The 21,190-nt window shown below is 42.8% G+C and overlaps 1 protein-coding gene across 3 annotated transcripts in view; it reads right to left on the reverse strand.

Annotated features, from left to right (window-relative positions):
• Positions 1-21,190, reverse strand: part of prr12b (proline rich 12b) — a 43,434-nt gene that overhangs the window by 1,729 nt on the left and 20,515 nt on the right. Inside the window, exons 5-16 of one of the 3 annotated variants that reach the window (XM_061701081.1) lie at positions 20,862-21,068; positions 19,718-19,792; positions 17,075-17,413; positions 16,594-16,801; positions 12,104-12,711; positions 11,911-12,027; positions 10,783-10,916; positions 7,146-7,945; positions 6,954-7,073; positions 5,361-5,458; positions 5,143-5,274; positions 4,480-4,575 (exon numbers count right to left, since the gene is read on the reverse strand). In XM_061701081.1, coding sequence (XP_061557065.1) covers positions 4,480-4,575; positions 5,143-5,274; positions 5,361-5,458; positions 6,954-7,073; positions 7,146-7,945; positions 10,783-10,916; positions 11,911-12,027; positions 12,104-12,711; positions 16,594-16,801; positions 17,075-17,413; positions 19,718-19,792; positions 20,862-21,068 — 2,934 coding nt within the window. Of the gene's footprint in view, positions 1-4,479; positions 4,576-5,142; positions 5,275-5,360; positions 5,459-6,953; positions 7,074-7,145; positions 7,946-10,782; positions 10,917-11,910; positions 12,028-12,103; positions 12,712-16,593; positions 17,414-19,717; positions 19,793-20,861; positions 21,069-21,190 lie in introns of those variants that run through there. The other 2 variants (XM_061701079.1, XM_061701082.1) reach the window with 2 other exon arrangements.

A 21,190-nucleotide genomic window follows, 5' to 3' on the forward strand; every position in this document is an offset into this window, starting at 1 on the left:
TTAGATTTCAGAAAACACATTAACAAAAGCAGAAACACTTTTACATTTCAGAAAACAAATGAACAAAAACTGAAACATTTTTACATTTCAGAAAACACATTAACAAAAGCAGAAACACTTTTACAAAGACGAAACAAATTACAATTGAGACAACGCGGAAAGGGAACGTCCAACATTTGTAGGAATCCAGCGCATTTTCCTGGAAGGACATGCCCTGCTCCAATATTACTGGCTCCAGGACACGTGCCACTGCACAATGATTGGCTGCTGTATCCCTGTAGAACATACTTTACTCGTTCCAGACGGTAAAAGCAGTATGTGACTTATTGAGTGTGACGGCGTTAATATAAATGCTATTAAACCTAAAGCCTGTCGAACACTGTGCAACGTGGTCAAACCCCCGCACATTGAGCTGTTGTTCACATGGACGGCCTGAACAGCCAGCCTGTATAGGCGTTTGATGCTGTATATACAATATATTGTACTTGATCACATTTCTTAGACCTTAAAAAGATAGATGAAGAGTTAAGGAAGAAGTAGGTTGTTGAATAGAGACGATGCTGGTGAGAATTAAAGATAAAGTGTGTATATTTGAAAGGAAGCTCCCAGCTCCATTCATTTGAACGTACATTCTGGTCACAAACTTTGCTTTTTCGTGCACAGGCACATTATACATTATGTATATAGGTTAGTATTGATGGAAAACAACATTTGATGCTTTACATACTATTTATGTCTTGAGCTCGCAAACGCAGAAATGTATTTTCACCAGTAGAGGAAAGCTTCTGTGCATTTGATTGAATGTAAGATGGGACGTTAAAACGCCGTGCAACGGAGATTATAATTTTTAATCGGCACCATAATCCTATAATATAATATAATATAATATAATATAATATAATATAATATAATATAATATAATATAATATAATATAATATAATATAATATAATATATCCATCCATCCATCCATTTTCTGAGCCGCTGTTCCTCACTAGGGTCGTGGGAGTGCTGGAGCCTATCCCAGCTGTCATCGGGCAGGAGGCGGAGTACACCCTGAACTGGTTGCCAGCCAATCGCAGGGCACATAGACACAAACAACCATTCGCACTCACAGTCATGCCTACGGGCAATTTAGAGTCTCCAATTAATGCATGTTTTTGGGATGTGGGAGGAAACCGGAGTGCCCGGAGAAAACCCACGCAGGCACTGGGGAGAACATGCAAACTCCACACAGGCGGGGACGGGGATTGAACCCTGCACCTCAGAACTGTGAGGCTGACGCTCGAACCAGTCTTCCACCGTGCCTAATATAATATAATATAATATAATATAACATAATATAATATAATATACCCCTCCTTGAGCCGTCACCTTGTCGTGGTGGACGGGTTTGTGTGTCCCAGTGATCCTAGGAGCTAAATTGTCTGGGGCTTTATGCCCCGGGCAGGGTCACCCATGACAAAGAGGTCCTAGGTGAGGGACCAGACAAAGCACGGCTCAAAGACCCCTAATGATGATGACAAACAATGGACTTCGTTTTCCCTTGCCCAGACGCGGGTCACCGGGGCCCCCCACTGGAGCCAGGCCTGGTGGTGGGGCTCGAAGGCAAGCGCCTGGTGGCCGGGCTTGCACCCATGGGGCCCGGCCGGGCACAGCCCGAAAGGGTAACGTGGGCCCCCCTTCCCATGGGCTCACCACCTGTGGGAGGGGCCATAGGGGTTGGGTGCAGTGTGAGCTGGGTGGTGGCCGAAGGCGGGGACCTTGGCGATCCGATCCCCGGCTACAGAAGCTGGCTCTAGGGACGTGGAATGTCACCTCTCTGGCAGGGAAGGAACAAAACAGGGAAGGAACCAAACAGCAGTTCAGAGTACCCACCCTTTTTGGAGTCATTGGAGGAGGTGCTGGAGAGCGCTCCCACTGGGGACTCCAGTGTTCTGTTGGGTGACTTCAATGCTCACGTGGGCAATGACAGTGAGACCTGGAAGGGCGTGATTGGGAGGAACGGCCCCCCCGATCAGAACCCGAGCGGTGTTCTGTTATTGGACTTCTGTGCTCGTCATGGACGGGCTCTCCTATCTCTGGGTTTGAGGTCACCGAGGTAGTTAAAAAGCTCCTCGGTGGCAGGGAGATTCGCCCGGAGTTCCTAAAGGCTCTGGATATTGTGGGGCTGTCCTGGTTGACACGCCTCTGCAACATTGCGTAGGACATCGGGGACAGTGTCTCTGGATTGGCAGACTGGGGTGGTGGTCCCCCTTTTTAAGAAGGGGGACCGGAGGGTGTGTTCCAACTATAGGGGGATCACACTGCTCAGCCTCCCTGGTAAGGTCTATTCAGGGGTGCTGGAGAGGAGGGTCTGTTGGGAAGTCGAATCTCAGATTCAGCAGGAGCAGTGTGGTTTTCGTCCTGGCCGTGGAACAGTGGACCAGCTCTACACCCTCGGCAGGGTCCTCGAGGGTGCATGGGAGTTCGCCCAACCAGACTACATGTGTTTTGTGGACTTGGAGAAGGCGTTCGACCGTGTCCCTCGGGGAGTCCTGTGGAGGGTGCTTCGGGAGTATGGGGTACCGAACCCCCTGATATGGGCTGTTCGGTCCCTGTACGACCGGAGTCAGAGTTTGGTCCGCATATCCGGCAGTAAGTCGAACTCGTTCCCGGTGAGGGTTGGACTCCGCCAAGGCTGCCCTTTGTCGCCGATTCTGTTCATAACTTTTATAGACAGAATTTCTAGGTGCAGCCAAGGCATAGAGTGGGTCCGGTTTGGTGGCCTCAGTATTGCATCTCTGCTTTTTGCTGATGATGTGGTTCTGTTGGCTTCATCAAGCCGTGAGCTACAACTCTCACTGGAGCAGTTTGCAGCCGAGTGTGAAGCGACTGGAATGAGAATCAGTACCTCCAAATCTGAGACCATGGTCCCGAGTCAGAAAAGGGTGGCATGCCCTCTCCAGGTCGGGGATGAGATCCTGCCCCAAGTGGAGGAGCTCAAGTATCTTGGGGTCTTGTTCACGAGTGAGGGAAGAATGGAACGGGAGATCGACAGGCGGATTGGTACAGCGTCTGCAGTGATGCAGACTTTGTATCGGTCCGTTGTGGTAAAGAAGGAACTAAATCGAAAGACGAAGCTCTCAATTTACCGGTCGATCTTCGTTCCTACCCTCACCTACGGTCATGAGCTGTGGGTCGTGACCGAAAGATCCCGGATACAAGCAGCCGAAATGAGTTTCCTCCGCAGGGTGTCCGGGCTCTCCCTTAGAGAGAGGGTGAGAAGCTCGGTCATCCGGGAGGATCTCAAAGTAGAGGCCGCTAGTCCTCCGCATGCTGAGGAGCCAGATGAGGTGGCTGGGGCATCTAGATTCGGATGCCTCCCTGGACGCCTCCCTGGTGAGGTGTTCCGGGCACGTCCCACTGGGAGGAGATCCGGGGACGACCCAGGACACGCTGGAGAGACTACGTCCTTCGGCTGGCCTGGGAACGCCTCGGGATCCCCCTGGAAGAGCTGGATGAAGTGGCTGGGGAGAGGGAAGTCTGGGCGTCCCTGCTAAAGCTACTGCTCCCGCGACCCGACCCGGATAAGCGGTAGAAAATGGATGGAAAATGGATGGATGGATGGATGAATAATACAATATAATATAATATAATATAATATAATATAATATTTGGGATGGACATCTTGTTACATGTGCGTAGCCTACCCTTCCTGCGATGCACGAGCCAATCATGTTGAACCGGGGCAGGTCTTGCCGAGAAAGGGCGTGGGATTTCTAAGAATGTCTGTGAAATGGGACGTTCCCTTTCCGGGTCGTCTTTTGTCATTAGTTTCATCTTTTGTAAAAGTGTTTCTGCTTTTGTTAATGTGTTTTCTGAAATGTATAAGTGCTTTGGCTTTTGTTAATTTGTTATCTGAAATGTAAAAGTGTTTCACAATTGTTATTGTTTTGCACTTCCAGGCCACCGTACTTGGGCATAAGCGCAAAACAACAAACACTTGAGGTTTTAATCAACTAACCCAGAATAAATTCTGGGGGGAAAAAATGCGGCTCAGGTTTTAGGCAAAATGCCGACCAGTCCCATTAAAACGCCCACTTGAACAATCAAATCACTTTCAAGAATGGTATCCAAAACTCTTATAAAGATAACATTGTTTAGATTTTATTGTTGCACTACAGTTCTACACCACTGCAAACTACAATCAGAACAATATGCATGTTGTTAGATGAATACCTATCTAACAGTGTTGATTAGATGAAGGCCAAACTTTTGACACAACTTTTGTATGGGATCTTATTATGCTAAGCATTTTTAATACATATAGTATTACTTAAATGTGAAACTTTCACTATACAGTATAGTGATTCCCTAATTTCCTCCAACAAGATTGACAGGATATCCGTTTCAGTTTAAACTTGCGAAAAATAGGACGCGATTGGATCAGAATCAACTAAAAAGATTAATCTATTTGAGCACAAAGCAGTAGTCTTACCTCCTTCTTGCAATGCAGGAAGGTGTGATACTTATAGTGGTGAAGGGAATGATACAGACTGTAGATACGGCATGTTTCAATAGAGAGCTTCAGATCCTGCAAAGGAATTTGAAAGAGATCGATTTTTTTAAGGGAATTTTTTCACCATAAAAAAAATAAATCAATAAATAAAATGAAAAATGGTTATCATGTAAAAAAAAATATTATGTATTGTTCTTACAATTAGCTTGGAATGCTTTAATGAAATAGCTCATAAACCTTCCTTGAACCTTAACCTCTTAAAGACACTAAAAACATATTCTAAAGTCAACACCGGTACTGTATTTGACACTTGTCATTGTTACCAAGAATTCTAAGTACTCTCACTTGACTACAATTTGTGGCTACTCTACCCACCTCTTAATGTTAATGCACTGAGAATATAATGTATATGTAGGAATCTTCTAAATCTCTTCCATATTATATATGTTTACCTTGGCTTGTGAGGGACAATTTGAATGACTAGCAGATTTGACCATATGTTTTACAATGCATATACTGTATCTGTGACATAAAGAAAGTCATTCTCAGTGTATTAATATTACTAGAAATCTGCTGGTGGACCAACCTCAAGCCTTCACGGAGCCAACAAGAAAAAGGTTTTTTAACAGCAGTAGTATTTACTTGTTGCTTAGGAATACTCCTCTTGCCGCGGTTGAGAGTTTTGCGGTTGTAACCCTCGCCACCAAGTCGAACTTTGACAGTTCCAGATTCCAGCGGGTCTGCTGTCATTTTAGGGAATATATGAAGAGCCTCCTAGCAAGAAAGAGAGGAACATAAAGCAGGAAAAAAGTGTAACTTCTCCTTCACCATCTCTTGCTGTTTCTTATTGTATTATTTACCTGGTGCTGAGCACTCATAGTGACTCTCCTCAACAACCTTTTCTTCTGCTCATTAAGCAGACTGTCAATCTTCCTCATGGGCGGCAGGTATAACTCATCTAAGTAATAAAAAGAATTCATTTATATTTTAAAATTACATTTCAGCAATTGTCTTATTCGCTCATTGATTGCACTATTAGACCATTGCGCTGGTAGTCCTGATCTACTCCTCATTGCTTTCCCTTGCAAAGTCCACAGTCATAATTGTACCTATGATATTCACTGTTTATCCTTTTGAAATGATTATTCCACTTGCATTGCACAACATTTTTAAGCAATGATGTTGCCGAGTGTTTGATAACTTATCCATCCATCCATCCATCCATTCTCTACACCACTTATCCTATTTAGGGTCACGGGGCGCTGGAGCCTATCCAAGCTTACTTCGGGCAAAAGGCGGACTACACCCGAACTGGTCGCCAGTCAGTCGCAGATAACCATTCAGACTCACATTCACACCGTCACTGAATGGGAACTGAACCCACGCTGCCTACATCAAAGTCAGGCGAATGTACCACCACACCCTCAGTGACTCGTTTGATGATTTATCACCTGTAAATATGATTATATATCCTACAGTTATGAGCATGCAGAATCCCTTAGAGGAGGGGACAAATTGTCTTATTTTATGTCATTATTGATCCTTGGGGTATTTTGGTTAAAACATTTATGCAATAAGACACCTGGAAAGCATTTTAAATTGTGAAAAAAAGTATACTATATGTGACTGTTGTAATCAAGCACTGTGCATGGCGTAACACTGCAAGGAGGTGGGTTAGACCTGGTGTTGGTATATTCGTGGACCAGTGTACATCAGCGCATGTAAAGGTGGGAAGTCTGCGCTGGTGTGGGTGTGCTCACAGCGACTTCAATCTTGCTCAATCAAAGCGGCTCCTTTCATTCCCTTTAAATACAGCGCAATTGTTTCGCAGTCTCGTCTCTATATGCAGAAGAGGAGGTAGCGATCCCTGCATGACTGGGAATACAGAATCGCATTAGACCACCTGCGCGAAAGCATAGAAATGGTCCTAGTGTGCGTAAGATGAGACGGAATTCCTAACACGAAATTCGCACTCTGCCAAATTGCCACCTTGCGCTTGCACAAATATTAAGATGTGCCAGTTTTTACGCTCTACAGCAGCTACGCTGTGTACAAAAATAGAGTCTGTAATGTTTTCTGAGCAATCATTCCAGTAAGCTGAATGACCTTAATAAGTCCTAAAGGCAACAAACGGAGTCACTGATGGTGTAGTGGTACACTCGCCTGACTTTGGTGCGGGCAGCGTGGGTTCAGTTCCCACTCAGTGACAGTGTGAATGTGAGTACGAACGGTTGTCCGTGTCTGTATGTGCCCTGCGACTGACTGGCGACCAGTTCAGGGTGTAGTCTACCTTTCAGCCGAAGTCAGCTGGGATAGGCTCCAGCGCCCCATGACCCTAACCAGGATAAGCGGTGTTGAAAATGGATGGATGGAGGCATAATAGTTTTGCTCAGTTGCATGATAAGTCGCTTTCTCTGAAGCCTTTTGCTGCATTGGTCAATGAGAGTTCTCACCATCTGTGTCCTCCAGGGCTTGGATCATGTCAGGGTCGAGCGCTGTGCTGACCAACATCTCCACATAGCTCCTAAACATCTCTCTCATGGCCCGGCTATTCATTCCAACCCGCAATGGTCCTGAAAACAAAAAGAACTTACACTGAAGCTCAGACGTGATGACGTTGGATGTTTGGCCAATGAATTGCTGACCTTCATCTTCACTGGGGAGTGAGGAATCAGATTCAGAAGAGGAGGATGGCAACTCCTTCATCCACTGCTTCCTCTTTTTTGGAGGAGGCTCTGTCTTGTCCATTGTCATCTTGCCTCTGGAGTGACGCACCACCTTCTTCTCAACTCCTCTTTTTTCCTCCTTCACACATTGCCCTGTTCCTCTTCTGACCTCAAGGACATCTCTTGCTCCTGTATCTTTCCCCGACTCCTTTTGTTTCTCCTTGTGTCTGCCCCTTTCTGTGACTCCTGTTTCTGGACCCAGTCTCTCTTTCTCTTTAACCCTATCCTTCCCCAGCTTCTCGTTTTCCTTGCGTTCACTCTCCTGCTGCTCCCTTTCTTTGCACACCCTGTCCTGTTCCTCCCTCTCTTTTAGTTCCCTACACCTCTTCTCTCTCTCTTTTTGTTCTCTCTCAGATTCTCTCATCTCCTTGTTTCTTCTTTCACTCTCCGATTTGAGGAGCACTGTCTTTTCTTTAATTTTCCTCTCTCTCTGGTCCATATCCCATCTCTCATTTTTCTCTTCTTTTTCTGCATTCTCCTTTTCTTTCCTGTCCCTTGCTCTCTGCTCCCTCTCATGTTCCTCTTCTTTTTTATCTCTCTCCACCTTTTCCTTCCGCTCTCTTTCTTTTTGCTCCTTTTCCGCTTTTTCTCTTTGCTCCCTCTCCTTCTTCTCCTTCAGCTCCTTCTCTTTCGGTCGCTCCTTGTCCCTGTCATCTCTCTCCAGGCGAGGTGGAGTTTGATTGTGAAGGGTGGGTAGTTGTTTTGGTAGCGACTGGCGCCTATCAGGAACACATTGAACAAGCCAGCTGAGAGCAGCCCACAGTATTTGTACATAGTACTTAGTGCATTTGATTCTATCAATCTCTCTCTGTATTATTAATTAAGGGCAATATTTTCCTGTTCATGCCTACGTCGTTTTTACGTGGCTGTCTTGTGCACCTTCAAGCTACGTGCATTCCCCCGTCATGACTTGTGGCCCACCCATTGTGCCTAACCGGCTCAAGTGTCCACAGCCACCAAAGAGGCACAACTCACTGAAAACTGAGGCTGGCTGTAAATCATGGAGCTTGGAGTTTTTCTGAGACTAGTGAATGCCATTGAAATCCATTTGGAAAATATAGCACATTTTAAATCTGAAATTAACCTCCGCAATGATTATGTCGTCATCAGTGAGACATGCACACCGCTGACATGTGCATTGCGTCTGACACGCTGCTTTTTGAAGGAGCATGTGTTTTTTTATTCTGTATGAAATAAAAGTAATTTAGCGGCACGGTGAACGACTGGTTAGAACATCTGCCTCCCAGTTCCGAGGACCTGGGTTCAAAATCTGGCCTTCCCTGTGTGGAGTTTGCATGTTCTCGCCATGCCTGCGTGGGTTTCCCCCAGGTACTCCGGTTTCCTCCCATATCCCAAAAAACATGCATGGTAGGTTAATTGAAAACTCTAAATTTCCCATAGGTGTGAATGTGAGTGTGAATGGTTGTTTGTTTTTATATGCCCTGCAATTGGCTGGCAACCAGTTCAGGGTGTACACCACCTCTCCAGCACGCCCGCGACCCGAGTGAGGAAAATGGATGGATGTTAAAGTACCGTAATTTCTCGTGTATAATGCACATTTCCCCCCCCAAAAAATAGTCAAAGGTCAATGGTGCGCATTATACATAGGTATGGGGGCAATTGGAAAAAACTTTCACATTTTATAAATGTATGCCGACATCTAGTGGTTAGGAAAAAGCTGTACACTTTCATTCAAAAATGCCACCGCCACCTAGTGGTTATAAATAAGGTGTAGCCTACACTTTCATTCCAATATGACAGGGTTATGTATGACTGCATATATGTACAGTTGTGCTCATAAATTTACATACCCTGGCAGAATTTGAAATATTTAAATGTATAATTTAAATATGACTGATGAATGAACAACAACCATCATTAATTATATTTTTTTGGTTATGTTTTGTTTAATGATAAGGCTTTTTCTGAAATGCCTAACTGTTTAATTTGAATCCCATTAAAATAAAATTAAATGTGTTTCGCCTGGTCCTTCATGTTTTCTTTAAAGAATTGTACCCATTTTACAAATTCTGCCTGGGTAATCAAATATATGCACACAACTGTGTGCTTTCTCATTTACTAAATAAAAGTAGGGCTGTGAATTTCAAAATAAGAGCAAATAAATAAAAAAAAAAAGGAGGAAAAGTGTTCAAACAAAGTGCTTAACCTCAGAATATTTTTTGGAAAAAACCCTAAGAAAATACAGATAATACTGTTTTGATCATATGGGTAGAAACAAAATCATGCATTGTAAAAATGCATTATACATAGGTAGAAGGGTTTTCCAGAATTTTGAGGTCAACTTTGGGGGTGCGTATTATACATGGCTGTGCATGAGACACGAGAAATTACAGTAATTTAATCTAAATAAGGTGCTTATGACTGACTTGAAAAGCGGGTGTACCTGTCGTTCTATAGTTTAGCGGTTCCGACCCCCAGTTAAGAGCCACGGACAGCGGGTGAGTCACTTCAACATATTTTACGATGACATAGATAAAATAAAATGTGATAATTAAATTATTCAAATGCTAATTTACATATTCCGCCATTATGATGACTGTAGTTGTAATAAGCGTCGGTTTAAAAACAAAAAACAAAAACAAAGACGTGACAGAATGTTGGAAGCGAAAAAGCTCCTCACAGGTAAAAGAGCTCGCTGAGGCAGATATTTTTAGCCAATTGATATGATATAAAATATCAATATTCGGGTGTTGGCATAATGTTGTAGAGATACATTACGGCCGTTGGCCATCTTTTGATCATAGGTGAGCATATGTGGGTCAGTTGTGTCCAACACCATAAGCATGAGACAGCTGTTGCCTGTCGGTGTAGTTAACTTCATCAAAATGTGCAATATAATGTTTCACCACAAGACTTTCCACAGCCTCTTAAAGTGCGGAAGAAGACAAGTGGTTAAGACCAGGAGTGAATGCACACACCATGCACCCCTGGCCAGATTTGACCTAGAGCAGCCACCTATTGGGTTGCTCCACCCAGAGTGTTTACCTGGATACGAGGGTGTGTCAATGATAGATTTGAGTTGACGGGAGATTGCGCGCAGCTGCGCGACTTTTCTGACTTACACACAATATGGCCCTAAGTGATTTTTAATTCAATCACAACACCAATTCTGTTTCTACTGTATTTAGGAAACTGAAATTTCACAATGTAAAAATATATGAGACAATGGTTCCATATTTGGCCTTTAATACATAAACAAATTTTCAAGTATGGTGAAAATCTTTGATATGATACTATCACATGTACAAACATTGATTCAGGTGAAAAGATGGTGGAAATCCCACTGTTTTTAGAACAAAGAAAAGTACCTGAAGAGTACCGTGTTCTCAAATATTTATTTATTTATTTCACTTAAACCTTGATTTATCCAGGTAAGGCAATTGAAAACAGACTTTCATTTGCAATGCTGACTTGGCAGCAGAAAAGAGAGTAAAAAAGTATATAAAAAAATTGCATCATATAATAGTTTTAAAGCATTTTTATTATTTTTTTTATACTATACGGTATAAATAAAATAACTAACCACCTGACTTACCTCAGAGTCAGACCAGTTCTGTGCCATGGCTTTCTGGAACACACTCTGACATAATCCTTCTTGTTGACATTCTCTAGGAACTTCACATACAAACGCTGGTATCGCATTTTAGCATCTCCAAAATAACCCAGATACTGGGGAAGAGACATTCACAATAAGAACAAACATTCAGTAAATTTTGTGTATATAAACAAGGGAATGATGAGAGATGTTGTCATATGGCACATATGCCATGACAGCAACCCGAATAGACACTTAAAGGGTCAGGTAATATTGAAAGAATTCAATATTTTGTAACGGAAAACAATTTGCAGTCTGGTACGCACAAGTTCGTATCTCATGAGCATGGGTTAGTATTGCATGCTCACGAAATACTAAGATAATTTTTTTTCTTTCAAGTCCTTTTAAGGGCGCTGGACAAGCCAACATGATTCAGTATGAATTAGGACTGGGCAAAAACTCTGCAAAGCCAACTTAAAAAATAGGTCAACGCAAAACTTTCTGCCTCGAAGCTCTGCCAGGACCTTTTTTTTTTTTATTTTTTTTTTTTTTTTCCGGAACCCTGTTTACGCTGCTGGAACCCATGTTTCGCACTGACATTTATTGCAGACGGACGCGGTGTCGGGACCCTGCAAACATTGTCAAAAAACGACAGATGGTAGCGTCCGTAAGTGATTTTTAAGACACTGTTAGATGTGTAATGTACATGTAACATGATGTATGAGTGAGCTGAATGGTAGCTAGCATTTTTGGTATGGTAATCACTACCGCTGGTGCTAATCACGATTGCTAACTGTTGAACATTTAGCATTTTGCTAAATATTTATATTCTGTACACCAAATTTATCCCATACACTTAGTACCAACATATGTAGTTTAAGGATCGAAGTCCATCCCTCATAAATGAGAATAAAATGCATGTTAGTAGTAGTAAATATATATATATATATATATATATTTTTTTTTTTTTTTTTTTTTTTTATATATAAATAGTGGGGGGATTTTTTTATTATTATTTGATCCATAGTCAGTCGGCGAATCGATTATAGAAAGATTTGATGGTAAGGGCTTGAGTATGTATTTCCACCCCAGACCCTCAGGAGAAACAAAGTCCAAGGGAAAACTCACATTACTGGTTGCACAGAACTGCCTTTGACCATCTTTAATCTCGGGGCTGAATTTCTGGAGCAAGGCTTTCTGCACTCTCCAGATTGGTGGCGGCTCCCGACCTGTCTGCAAAGCCATCTAATGATACAAACAAATGATGTGAGATATTTATGGCTTTTCCATCCATACTTCTATGAGCTGTGGAGGAACTTACCTTGAGTGTCCTTATGTCTTCGGTTCGGATAACAAACTCATCGCGTTCACGGAAGATTCCCTCGCCTCCACTCTCACTGTCTTCCTCTTCGCTCTCCCCTGCAATTGCAGCATCAGCCTGTTTCTTGGCCAGGTGCAGGGCGGTGAGTCTCTGGGATGCTGGGGCCTCCTCTGGAGTGGGAGGGGACGGAGGCGGGGAGGAAGAGGCTGATGGTGAAGAAGATGACAGGGAGGAGGGGGAAACCTGCCCGGCTTCGGGTTCCTGGTCCTGGTCAGAGCATGACGGAGGAGGTGTGGTGGATGGTGGGGGTATGGAGTGGCTCTGGGGAAGGTTGGAAAGGGGGGGTGAGGGGATGGCTGGAGGTGAGGTGGAGGGGGGTGGGGAGGTGCCTGCAGTTGGAGCTGCTTGGTAGGAGGCCTGCTGCTGTTTGCAGGGAGGATAAGGGGGATCCACCTCTTCCTCCCGCTGGATCGACTGTAGGGAGTTTACAGAGACAGAATGACACACAGGAGGGAGCGGCGAGGGTGAAGAGTAGGTGGGTGGTGAAGGGGAAACGGAGGGTGATGCAGACAGCGGAGCTGGAGCGAGCACAGGGCTTGATGGGGAATCTGGAACAAAGGGAGGGGGAGGAAATCAGCTTCACCTTCAGCTCGTGAATGCTAAATGAAAGTCATTGCGCTGGTTTGGTAGGTTTTAGTTTGATGGGTTAGACTACAGTTTGATATAAAGTACAGGAAATATTTTTCAATATCTCAGCTTTGCTTATGGTTTTCAGTTTGGCATCGGTATTCACCAAAAGATAAAAAGAAATGATCTTAGTCATAAATTGACTTTAATCTGTATTTTTACTGCTTGATACACTGACTTATGGCAAGTTAACTTAAATCAATGAGTAAATGCTATGATGTAGAAGTCTAATAGCTATAAGGAGGAAATGTTTAATCAAGATCAAGATTGCTTGTGTATTCAATGTAGCCTATGTAGGCACAACAATAAAGGTGTTTGATGACAGACTGACAGAAATAAGAATCTTGTTACATTGGATTTAAAATGGATGCCAAAAACATATTTGGCGTCTGAGCTCTATTCAATTTGATTTGATAATATATGATTTTTAGGCAACCCAGAAAATATATCCATCCATCCATTTTCCACACCGCTTAACCTTCACCGGGCATGCTGGAACTTATCCTTGATATCTGCGGCGAGATCATTCACACTCACATTCACACCTATGGGAAATTTAAAGACAACAACCTACTATGCATGTTTTTGGGATGTGAGAGGAAACAGGATTACCCAGAGAAAACCCATGCAAACTCCAGACTAAATCTAGATGTGTGAAACAACTCAGGACAGAGCACCTTGTTTTAAGCCACCCAATTCTCAAGTGAGCAAAAGTATTAGAACATGACTGATGGGTGTGTTTTTTTTCTCAGGTGTTATCTTTTAGATTGATTGCTGAAACATTAGATCATGCTTGTTTTTGGCTTTGGGTTTCACCTATGAAAACTGCATTTGCTGTTAAGCAAACATGAAGACCAGAGAGCTGTCTATGGGAGAAAAGCAACCCATTTTGAAGCTGATAGAAGAATAAAAATCCATCAGAGCTATTGCACAAATATTGGGCATTGCCAATATAACAATTTGGAATGTCCTAAAAAAAGAAAGAAAGCATTGGTGTGTACTGAGCAGCAGACATTAAACAGGTCGGCCAAGTGTACCAACAGCATTTGATGACAGAAACATTGTGAGAGCTGTGAAGAAACACCCAAAGACAACCATCAGTGACATGACTGCCAATCTCCACAGGGCAGGGGTGAAGGTATCACAGTCCACGGTTCGAAGAAGACTTAGAAGACATATACAGGCCATAGTGCAAGATGCAAACCACTCATCAGCAAAAAGAATTGGAAGGCCAGATTGGATTTTGCAAAGAAGTACAGAGATGAGCCACAAAACCTTTGGAGCAAAGTTTTATGTACTGATGAGACCAAGATTAACCTCTACCAGCATGATGGAAAGGCCAAAGTATGGAGAAAGAAAGGATCTGCTTCTGAACCAAAATACAGAAGCCCCTCTGTGAAGTTTGGTGGAGGTAATGTCATGGCTTGGGCTTTCATGGCTGCTTCGGGAACGGGCACACTAGTCTTTATTGATGATCTAACTTGTGATGGTAGCAGCAGAATGAATTCTGAAGTCTACAAAACCATTTTGTCTGGACATTTACAGAAAAACGCATCCAAACTACTCAGGAGAAGGGTTATCATGTAAAAAGACAATGACCGAAAACACACTGCCAACACAGCAAAGGACTTCATCAGGGGGAAAAAGTGGAAGGTCTTAGACTGGCCAAGTCAATCACCGGACCTTAACCCAATAGAGCAGGGGTGTCAAACTCAAAATTCACAGTGGGCCAAAATAAAAAATTGGGACGTCGTGGGCCAAACTCGATATTTAATGAAAAATCACTGCGATGTGCATGTTTGCCTTCTCTCCAGAAATGTAGCGTTAAAGTTTATCATATGACAAGAAACTTAAATTTTCCTTAAACACTTAATCAGGAATAAGAAAAACTTTGAGAAATCAAATTTGCGATAAAAGACATCAGTGGTATTTGTTTGTTGTTTTGTATTTAAATAGATAACGTGAATTATTCTGTGTCTCCATCTTCTATTTATCTATCTCCAACTACCTTTCTTTTTTATGTAAATCTGTTTCCAAAGGCCAACAACAAAACAACCCAAAAAAATAAGAATGTCCTTCAATAAAAATCCAAACTTCAAACTATTAACAGTCCCTGCCGAGGAGTTGATAAACATTAATTCAATTATGTTATATACTTTGTTTCAGCCACGTTGCTGCGCACACGATAAACAGGTCTGTCTTTTACTTTAGGGAACAAACAATCTGCCTCCCACCTGTCTTGAAAGTTAACCGTTTTCCATCTTTCGTTTGGCCACTTTTGGGAAGGAGAAGTGTAAATTTGCTCGAGGAGACTAGTGGCATAGTTGCTAACGACTGCAACAAAAAGGGAAGGTGCACTCGCCGGTGTAGACTGATGGGCCAACACAAGAGCAAAGCATTCTGGGATTTGTAATATTAGTGGCGCATGTGCTATATACGGGCGGGCCAGCTCTAATACACATTTGATATGGTCTTGCGGGCCAAATATATTTACATCATGGGCCAAATTTGGCCCCCGGCCCTGAGTTTGACATATGTGCAATAGAGCATGCATTTTAGCTCCTGAAGAGGAGACTGAATGAAGAACCCCCCAGAAACACACAATAACTGAAAGAGGCTGCAGTAAAGGCCTGGAAAAGCATTTCAAATGAAGAATACATCAGTCTGGGAAAGTCAATGGGTCGCAGGCTTGATGCAGTTATTGCAAGTAAGGGTTATGCGACCAAATAGTCAATGTTATTCACTTTAGGTTAATTTAATCATCTCTGTTCCAATACTTTTGCTCACTTGCAAAGTGGGTGGCTTCAAACAAAAGGCGCTCTGTCCTGAGTTGTTTAACACTTCTACATGTCAATACCATGAAATAAAAGCTGGAATTCAGAACTCGTCGCTAGCCAATCGCAGGCCACATGTAAACAAACAAACATTCGCACTGACATTCACACCATAAAAAAGCAAAATAAAATTTCACAATCTTTTTGCAGACAAAAATAATGGTTAACTGTTGTCATACTGTATGTGTCCTCCTTTCTTTCTTATTGTGCCAATACTGTGTAAATAAGTTATTCCATCCATCCATCCATCCATTTTCTGAGCCGCTTCTCCTCACTAGGGTCGCAGGGGAGCTGGAGCCTATGCCAGCTGTCATCGGGCAGGAGGCGGGGTACACCCTGAACTGGTTGCCAGCCAATCGCAGGGCACATAGGAACAAACAACCATTCACACTCACAGTCATGCCTACGGGCAATTTAGAGTCTCCAATTCATGCATGTTTTTGGGATGTGGGAGGAAACCGGAGTGCCCGGAGAAAACCCACGCAGGCACGGGGAGAACATGGAAACTCCACACAGGCGGGGCCGGGGATTGAACCCGGGTCCTCAGAACTGTGAGGCTGACGCTCTAACCAGTCGGCCACGTGTCGCCATAAGTTACTCCATTGAACGCAATTTACAACTCCCTTTGTGCAACAGCATAGAGACATGGTCAATACCAACTGATTTGGCACATGATCTTAATGGTCTACTTGTGAGGGTTGTCCTCATCAGTGATGAAAGTTTTTGGCAAAGCTGACAGAGCGTCACATGACCTAGTTTCAGAACACTCCTGAATGTTACACCACCTGCTAAGCCAAAATGCTTTGAGACCAGATGTCCAGGTCATATTTGAACAAATTAGAACCAATTACCCTCTAAATAGAAGTAGACCCACTCCAAACGCAGTTCGACAAAAGTCAGTCCAAAATCACATAAGGGTTGACATTTTAGGGCAAAACAATTGTAAAAAAGGCAAGGCGATTCTATTACCTTCAGCTTTGGAAACCTCCGACCTCTGTCTTTCAGACATTCTATCCTCTTTCTTCACCTCCAGCTCGTCCAGCGCTCTCTGCTGTGAATCATGCGGATCTCTCTTCATTTCTTCCTCAGGCGCAGTTTCCCCTTCTCCTCCTTCTTCCTCCTCTTTGTGTTCTCCTCTTGACTCACTTTGGCTCTGCTCTTCCTGTTCTCCGTTGGTCTGTGAGGAGACAAAGTTGTTCTCATCTGGAGCATGAAGCTGATTGTACGTGAGCGTCCCAACTTTGCCATTAGCCATCGTGGTAGAGGGCACGAGGGGAGGCATTGCAGGAGGCAAGGGGCTGAGTGGTGGCTCTTGTGGGGTTGGTGGAGAGAGACTCGATGGTACGTTGACCATAGCAGAGGCCATCGCAACAGCCAGAGAGTGTGGAGTGTCATAGAGGGCAGAGATAGCAGATGAGATGCTTTTCTGCAAGTCCTGGTTTTTACTGACCGAATCTTCCTCATCAGAGGAGAAGGACGGCAGCGCCTCCAGGTTCCCTTTCAGTTCGTCATCGAGAGGTTTACAAGGACTTGGGCAGCTACTGAGAGTCCCCTCGCCTTCCCTCTCCTGGCTGAATGTCCCCGGAAGCTGCTGTGGCTGAGTTGGGGATAGCGGCGGTGTAGGGGTGATGGGTCTGATCCCACCTTTCAGAGAGGAACAGGTGTCCATGGCTTCCTGCTCACTACCGTCATCTACCAGTTCAAGGCCTGATTGTTTTTTGCCTGTCTTCAGGAAGTCCAGAAAAGAGGACATGAAGCCTGGTTTGAAGTCAAATGCTTTCTCATCAACCTGTAGAAGAGTAGAGTTTAAATTACTGAAGGAGACAGATTAATGTTTCTTTGATGACTATACTTGTACTATGCTATACTATACAGCACAGTACAGTACAATGCTGTCTTGGGCTTCCATTAGAGTTGGTGTTTTATCAATACTCTAATGATCAAACCTGTATATATCTAGAATGTCACTCGGAACAGCCCAGGCCAATGCCATGCTAAACTGCTAAGAAAAGTGTAAAAATAAAATGTAGTGTTGTACGAGGGGCAGTCAAAAAGTAATGAGCCCGATTTTATTTAACCAACTAATAATTGAAAAATGTTTCAGAAATGTACAGTTTGTCCATTTATCCATCCATCCATTTTCTTTACCACTTTTTACTCACAAGGGTCGCGGGCGTGCTGGAGCCTATCCCAGCTATCTTCGGACAAGAGGCGGGGTACACCCTGGACTGGTCGCCAGCCAATCGCAGTGCAGTCCATTTACCATTTATCATTTCGGTTAAGCCTGAACATTTCCTGTCAGCCATTTTGGAAACGACACAATTTGTTGAAAGCCCATCAGAAGGACAGAGTTTAATATTTTCAAAAGGTTGACAAAATGTCTGTGGTGTTAGGATTATGTCATTAATGATGACACATGATTGTGATGTCATCAATGGTGACGCTCCAATCTTTTCCGATCAGTGCCTTGACCCTAGCACTAGTCCCAGGTTAAACTGCTGAAGGTGGTCTGCTGCTCCTTTGCTTGTCGCGGAGGTCACTCACAGCAGGCTCTTGTTCTTCGCCTTCGATCCTGGACCGCCACTTTTGGACTGTGCTGCAGCCTATTGCAGCTTCCCCATACTAATTTTGCAACCTTTTTAAAATGTTTCCAAAGCAAGAAATTCAAACACAGTTCTCTGCTCCTGATAGGCATTCAACAATGACCTCATTTCCAAAATGGCTGACAGAAAGAGGACAGAATTTAAAAAATAATTATTATATAAACCTTGAAACGCTGCACTTTAACTACAAACTGTTATAATTTCTGGGGGGGGGGGGGGGGAAATCATGTATTAGTAGGTATAATTAAATTGGGATCATTACTTTTTTACTGCCCCTTATATTTGTTTTTGTTTGACCATCTGTGTGTTGGATAGCAGGCTTCTTCCTAGTTCATGAAGATGTTAAACAGACAGGTGGTGCTGTTATGATTTGGTGGGTGGATGGTTATATTGATGCCATAATGAATAAAATGGTGAAAACAAATTCCTGTATTCTCACATTTCAGTGGCCCATGTGTCATCTCTCTACAGTTTTATGGAAATCCTACTATTTACCATTTTATTCTGTTAAATGATGACTGTGAAAAAGGTTATTAAAACAGTTGGCATAGGATGTTTGCATACTACTGTAAATATTCAGACATCGTTCTTATTGCATAGAAAGCAGAAAAATCAATGAGCAAAAGAAGTGGCTCGAGCATATTCAGCAATTATCCTCTCTCAACATAGACTGACAGCAATTATCAGCATATTAACAATGCACATGCACAGTGCCACCTCCACCTCTGTACATCTTTTTTTCCAGTTGTTTTTTTTTCTTCTCTATACTGCACCTGCCATTCAAAGGTGGGGGAGGGGGGGGGGGATGCAGTCTTGTATTCACCCCCAAATAACACAAGACCTACCTTTGGATGCAGCAGTAACATATATAACAGTGGAGCATGCTCTTAGATGCTTAGGAATGTTTATTTGTCAAAAATGGTCATAGAGTAATTGATCAAAATCATGCGGGGGGGAAAACGCAGTATTAGTACCCCACCCGTTCTTGTTACTGACTGAACACATAACTCCTCATCACTGTCACACCACTGTTTAAGAAATTTGAAAAAAAATTTGAAATAACATTTTAAGGTGTGCCGATTTTTTAATTTAAATCCAAATGAAATCTATGAGTAGGCAGAACATTCACTTGGTTGCCATATTGGTAGTAAGGCTTAAAAGACAGCAGGTGGCAGCAAGGATCCTGCACTTAGAAATACAGTAACCATGGCAACGGCTGCCCTGGTAACAGTGCTTTCTCTCCTCTCTTTTGTCAGTCAGAGAGAACTGGCTGTCAGTCAGCACAAACCTTCCTTTTTCCCCCCAATCCTATGACCAAAAACCAGCATGGAATGTTATATATTTATATATATTGTTTCTTCATTATAAACTCATTTACGGCACGAGGTGAAAACAGCTACCTGAAATGTGGAGATAGGATGATGTTGATAAGCTTTACACATAAAGGTCCAAGACTTTTTTCTTTTTTTTTTTTGTGCAATACAACTTACAGAACTGGAGAGTTTCTGCATAGGGCTCCAGCCTTCAGGGTTCAACGGCTCTTCTATTTCTTTCTTCCATGTAATCTGTGTTGAAATCAGAAAAATAATAACAGTTTTAGAATCCCTTGAGCAAACGTTTGGTGCCATTCTTTGGGAAAATGATGAACGAAAGATATTTCTCCATATTGTACATAGTGTGCATGATCAGATTCACAATATTGATACACACCCTTTATGTTGAAGATGAGAAGTCTGCTCTGCAAGGACAAGCACCCTGGTTCAAATGTGATGTATTTACTGTGAGAATTTAATTACTTGGCTCAAAAAAGGCATAGGGGTTGGTAAGGATGTGCTATATTGTCCTAAAATTGCAGGGCTACTGATGTGAACTCCCACCCCCAACCCCCCAGCACCACAGGCAAAATCAGCAGTATAACCATGGTTACCAAGTCGCCAAAATGAGAACATATCGGCAAATACAGTCACAGAACTGTAAAGGGATTTGCTTAGGAAACAGATAGTGTTGGGTTTTTTTTTTCAGCCAAAATATACTGTAAATCACACATTTAATGTTCAAACTATAAAAGAGCTGCATCCATGTTTAAAGTGCATATCATACCAAATTATTTGTCCAGGACATAATTGTAAGACACATTTAATCAGCATGAGTTTATTTCTATATTTTATTTTCAAGTCTTCATTTTCAATTGGAAAAAAAAAAAAATCACTATTCAGTCACAGATTTCTTCTCCACCCATACCCCATTTATTTGTCATTTTGCCACTCCCCTGTGAAAAAGCCGCTTCACTCGCCCTCAAGCTGTTGTGAATAATTTGACAGAGGAGATGAGAAACTCTCAGCTTTGGTCACACATTGCACAGAGCCAATCCATTCAAATCTGCATTGTAAAATTGGTATTGTAGTCATTCATATCATCTTTTCAAACATGTGGGACTGAAATAACTGCAAACTTCAATTGGATTCTTTTGAAAAACAAAAGTCAAGTCCAAGGGTTACTAGAGAGGAAAGGACTTTAAATCAGTTAAACTAATGAGGGGACTGCTTCAATCTATAAACTACTGAGTTTACCCAATATTGAGATACTCAATATTGCAATGTATACAATGTTATAAATTTAGTTTGAAGTAGATACCTCTCCAGAATACTCATGATGCATCTTGTCCTGTGTCTGGTTTAGCTCATTTCTGTTGATGTCCATGTTGGTACTGGGTCCAGGACTGGGGCCCAGTGATGGTGCTGACACCAGTGATCCATCAGACAGAGCTGGATCCGTGCTGGACAGTGAATCAGTCCGAAGCAATGATTCTGATGGGGGCATGGCAGAAACCGGTAGTGTGACCTGAAAGATGGATCGACACCAACAGATCTTTACAAGTAAGCTATGTAATCTGGAACATAAAATAGGCTTTGTCTTATTTGACAATTCAATATCATAATGCCTAACCACAATGTACTTTTGGG

Source organism: Phycodurus eques, chromosome 16 (assembly GCF_024500275.1).
Source record: "Phycodurus eques isolate BA_2022a chromosome 16, UOR_Pequ_1.1, whole genome shotgun sequence".
Classification (NCBI taxonomy): domain Eukaryota; kingdom Metazoa; phylum Chordata; class Actinopteri; order Syngnathiformes; family Syngnathidae; genus Phycodurus; species Phycodurus eques.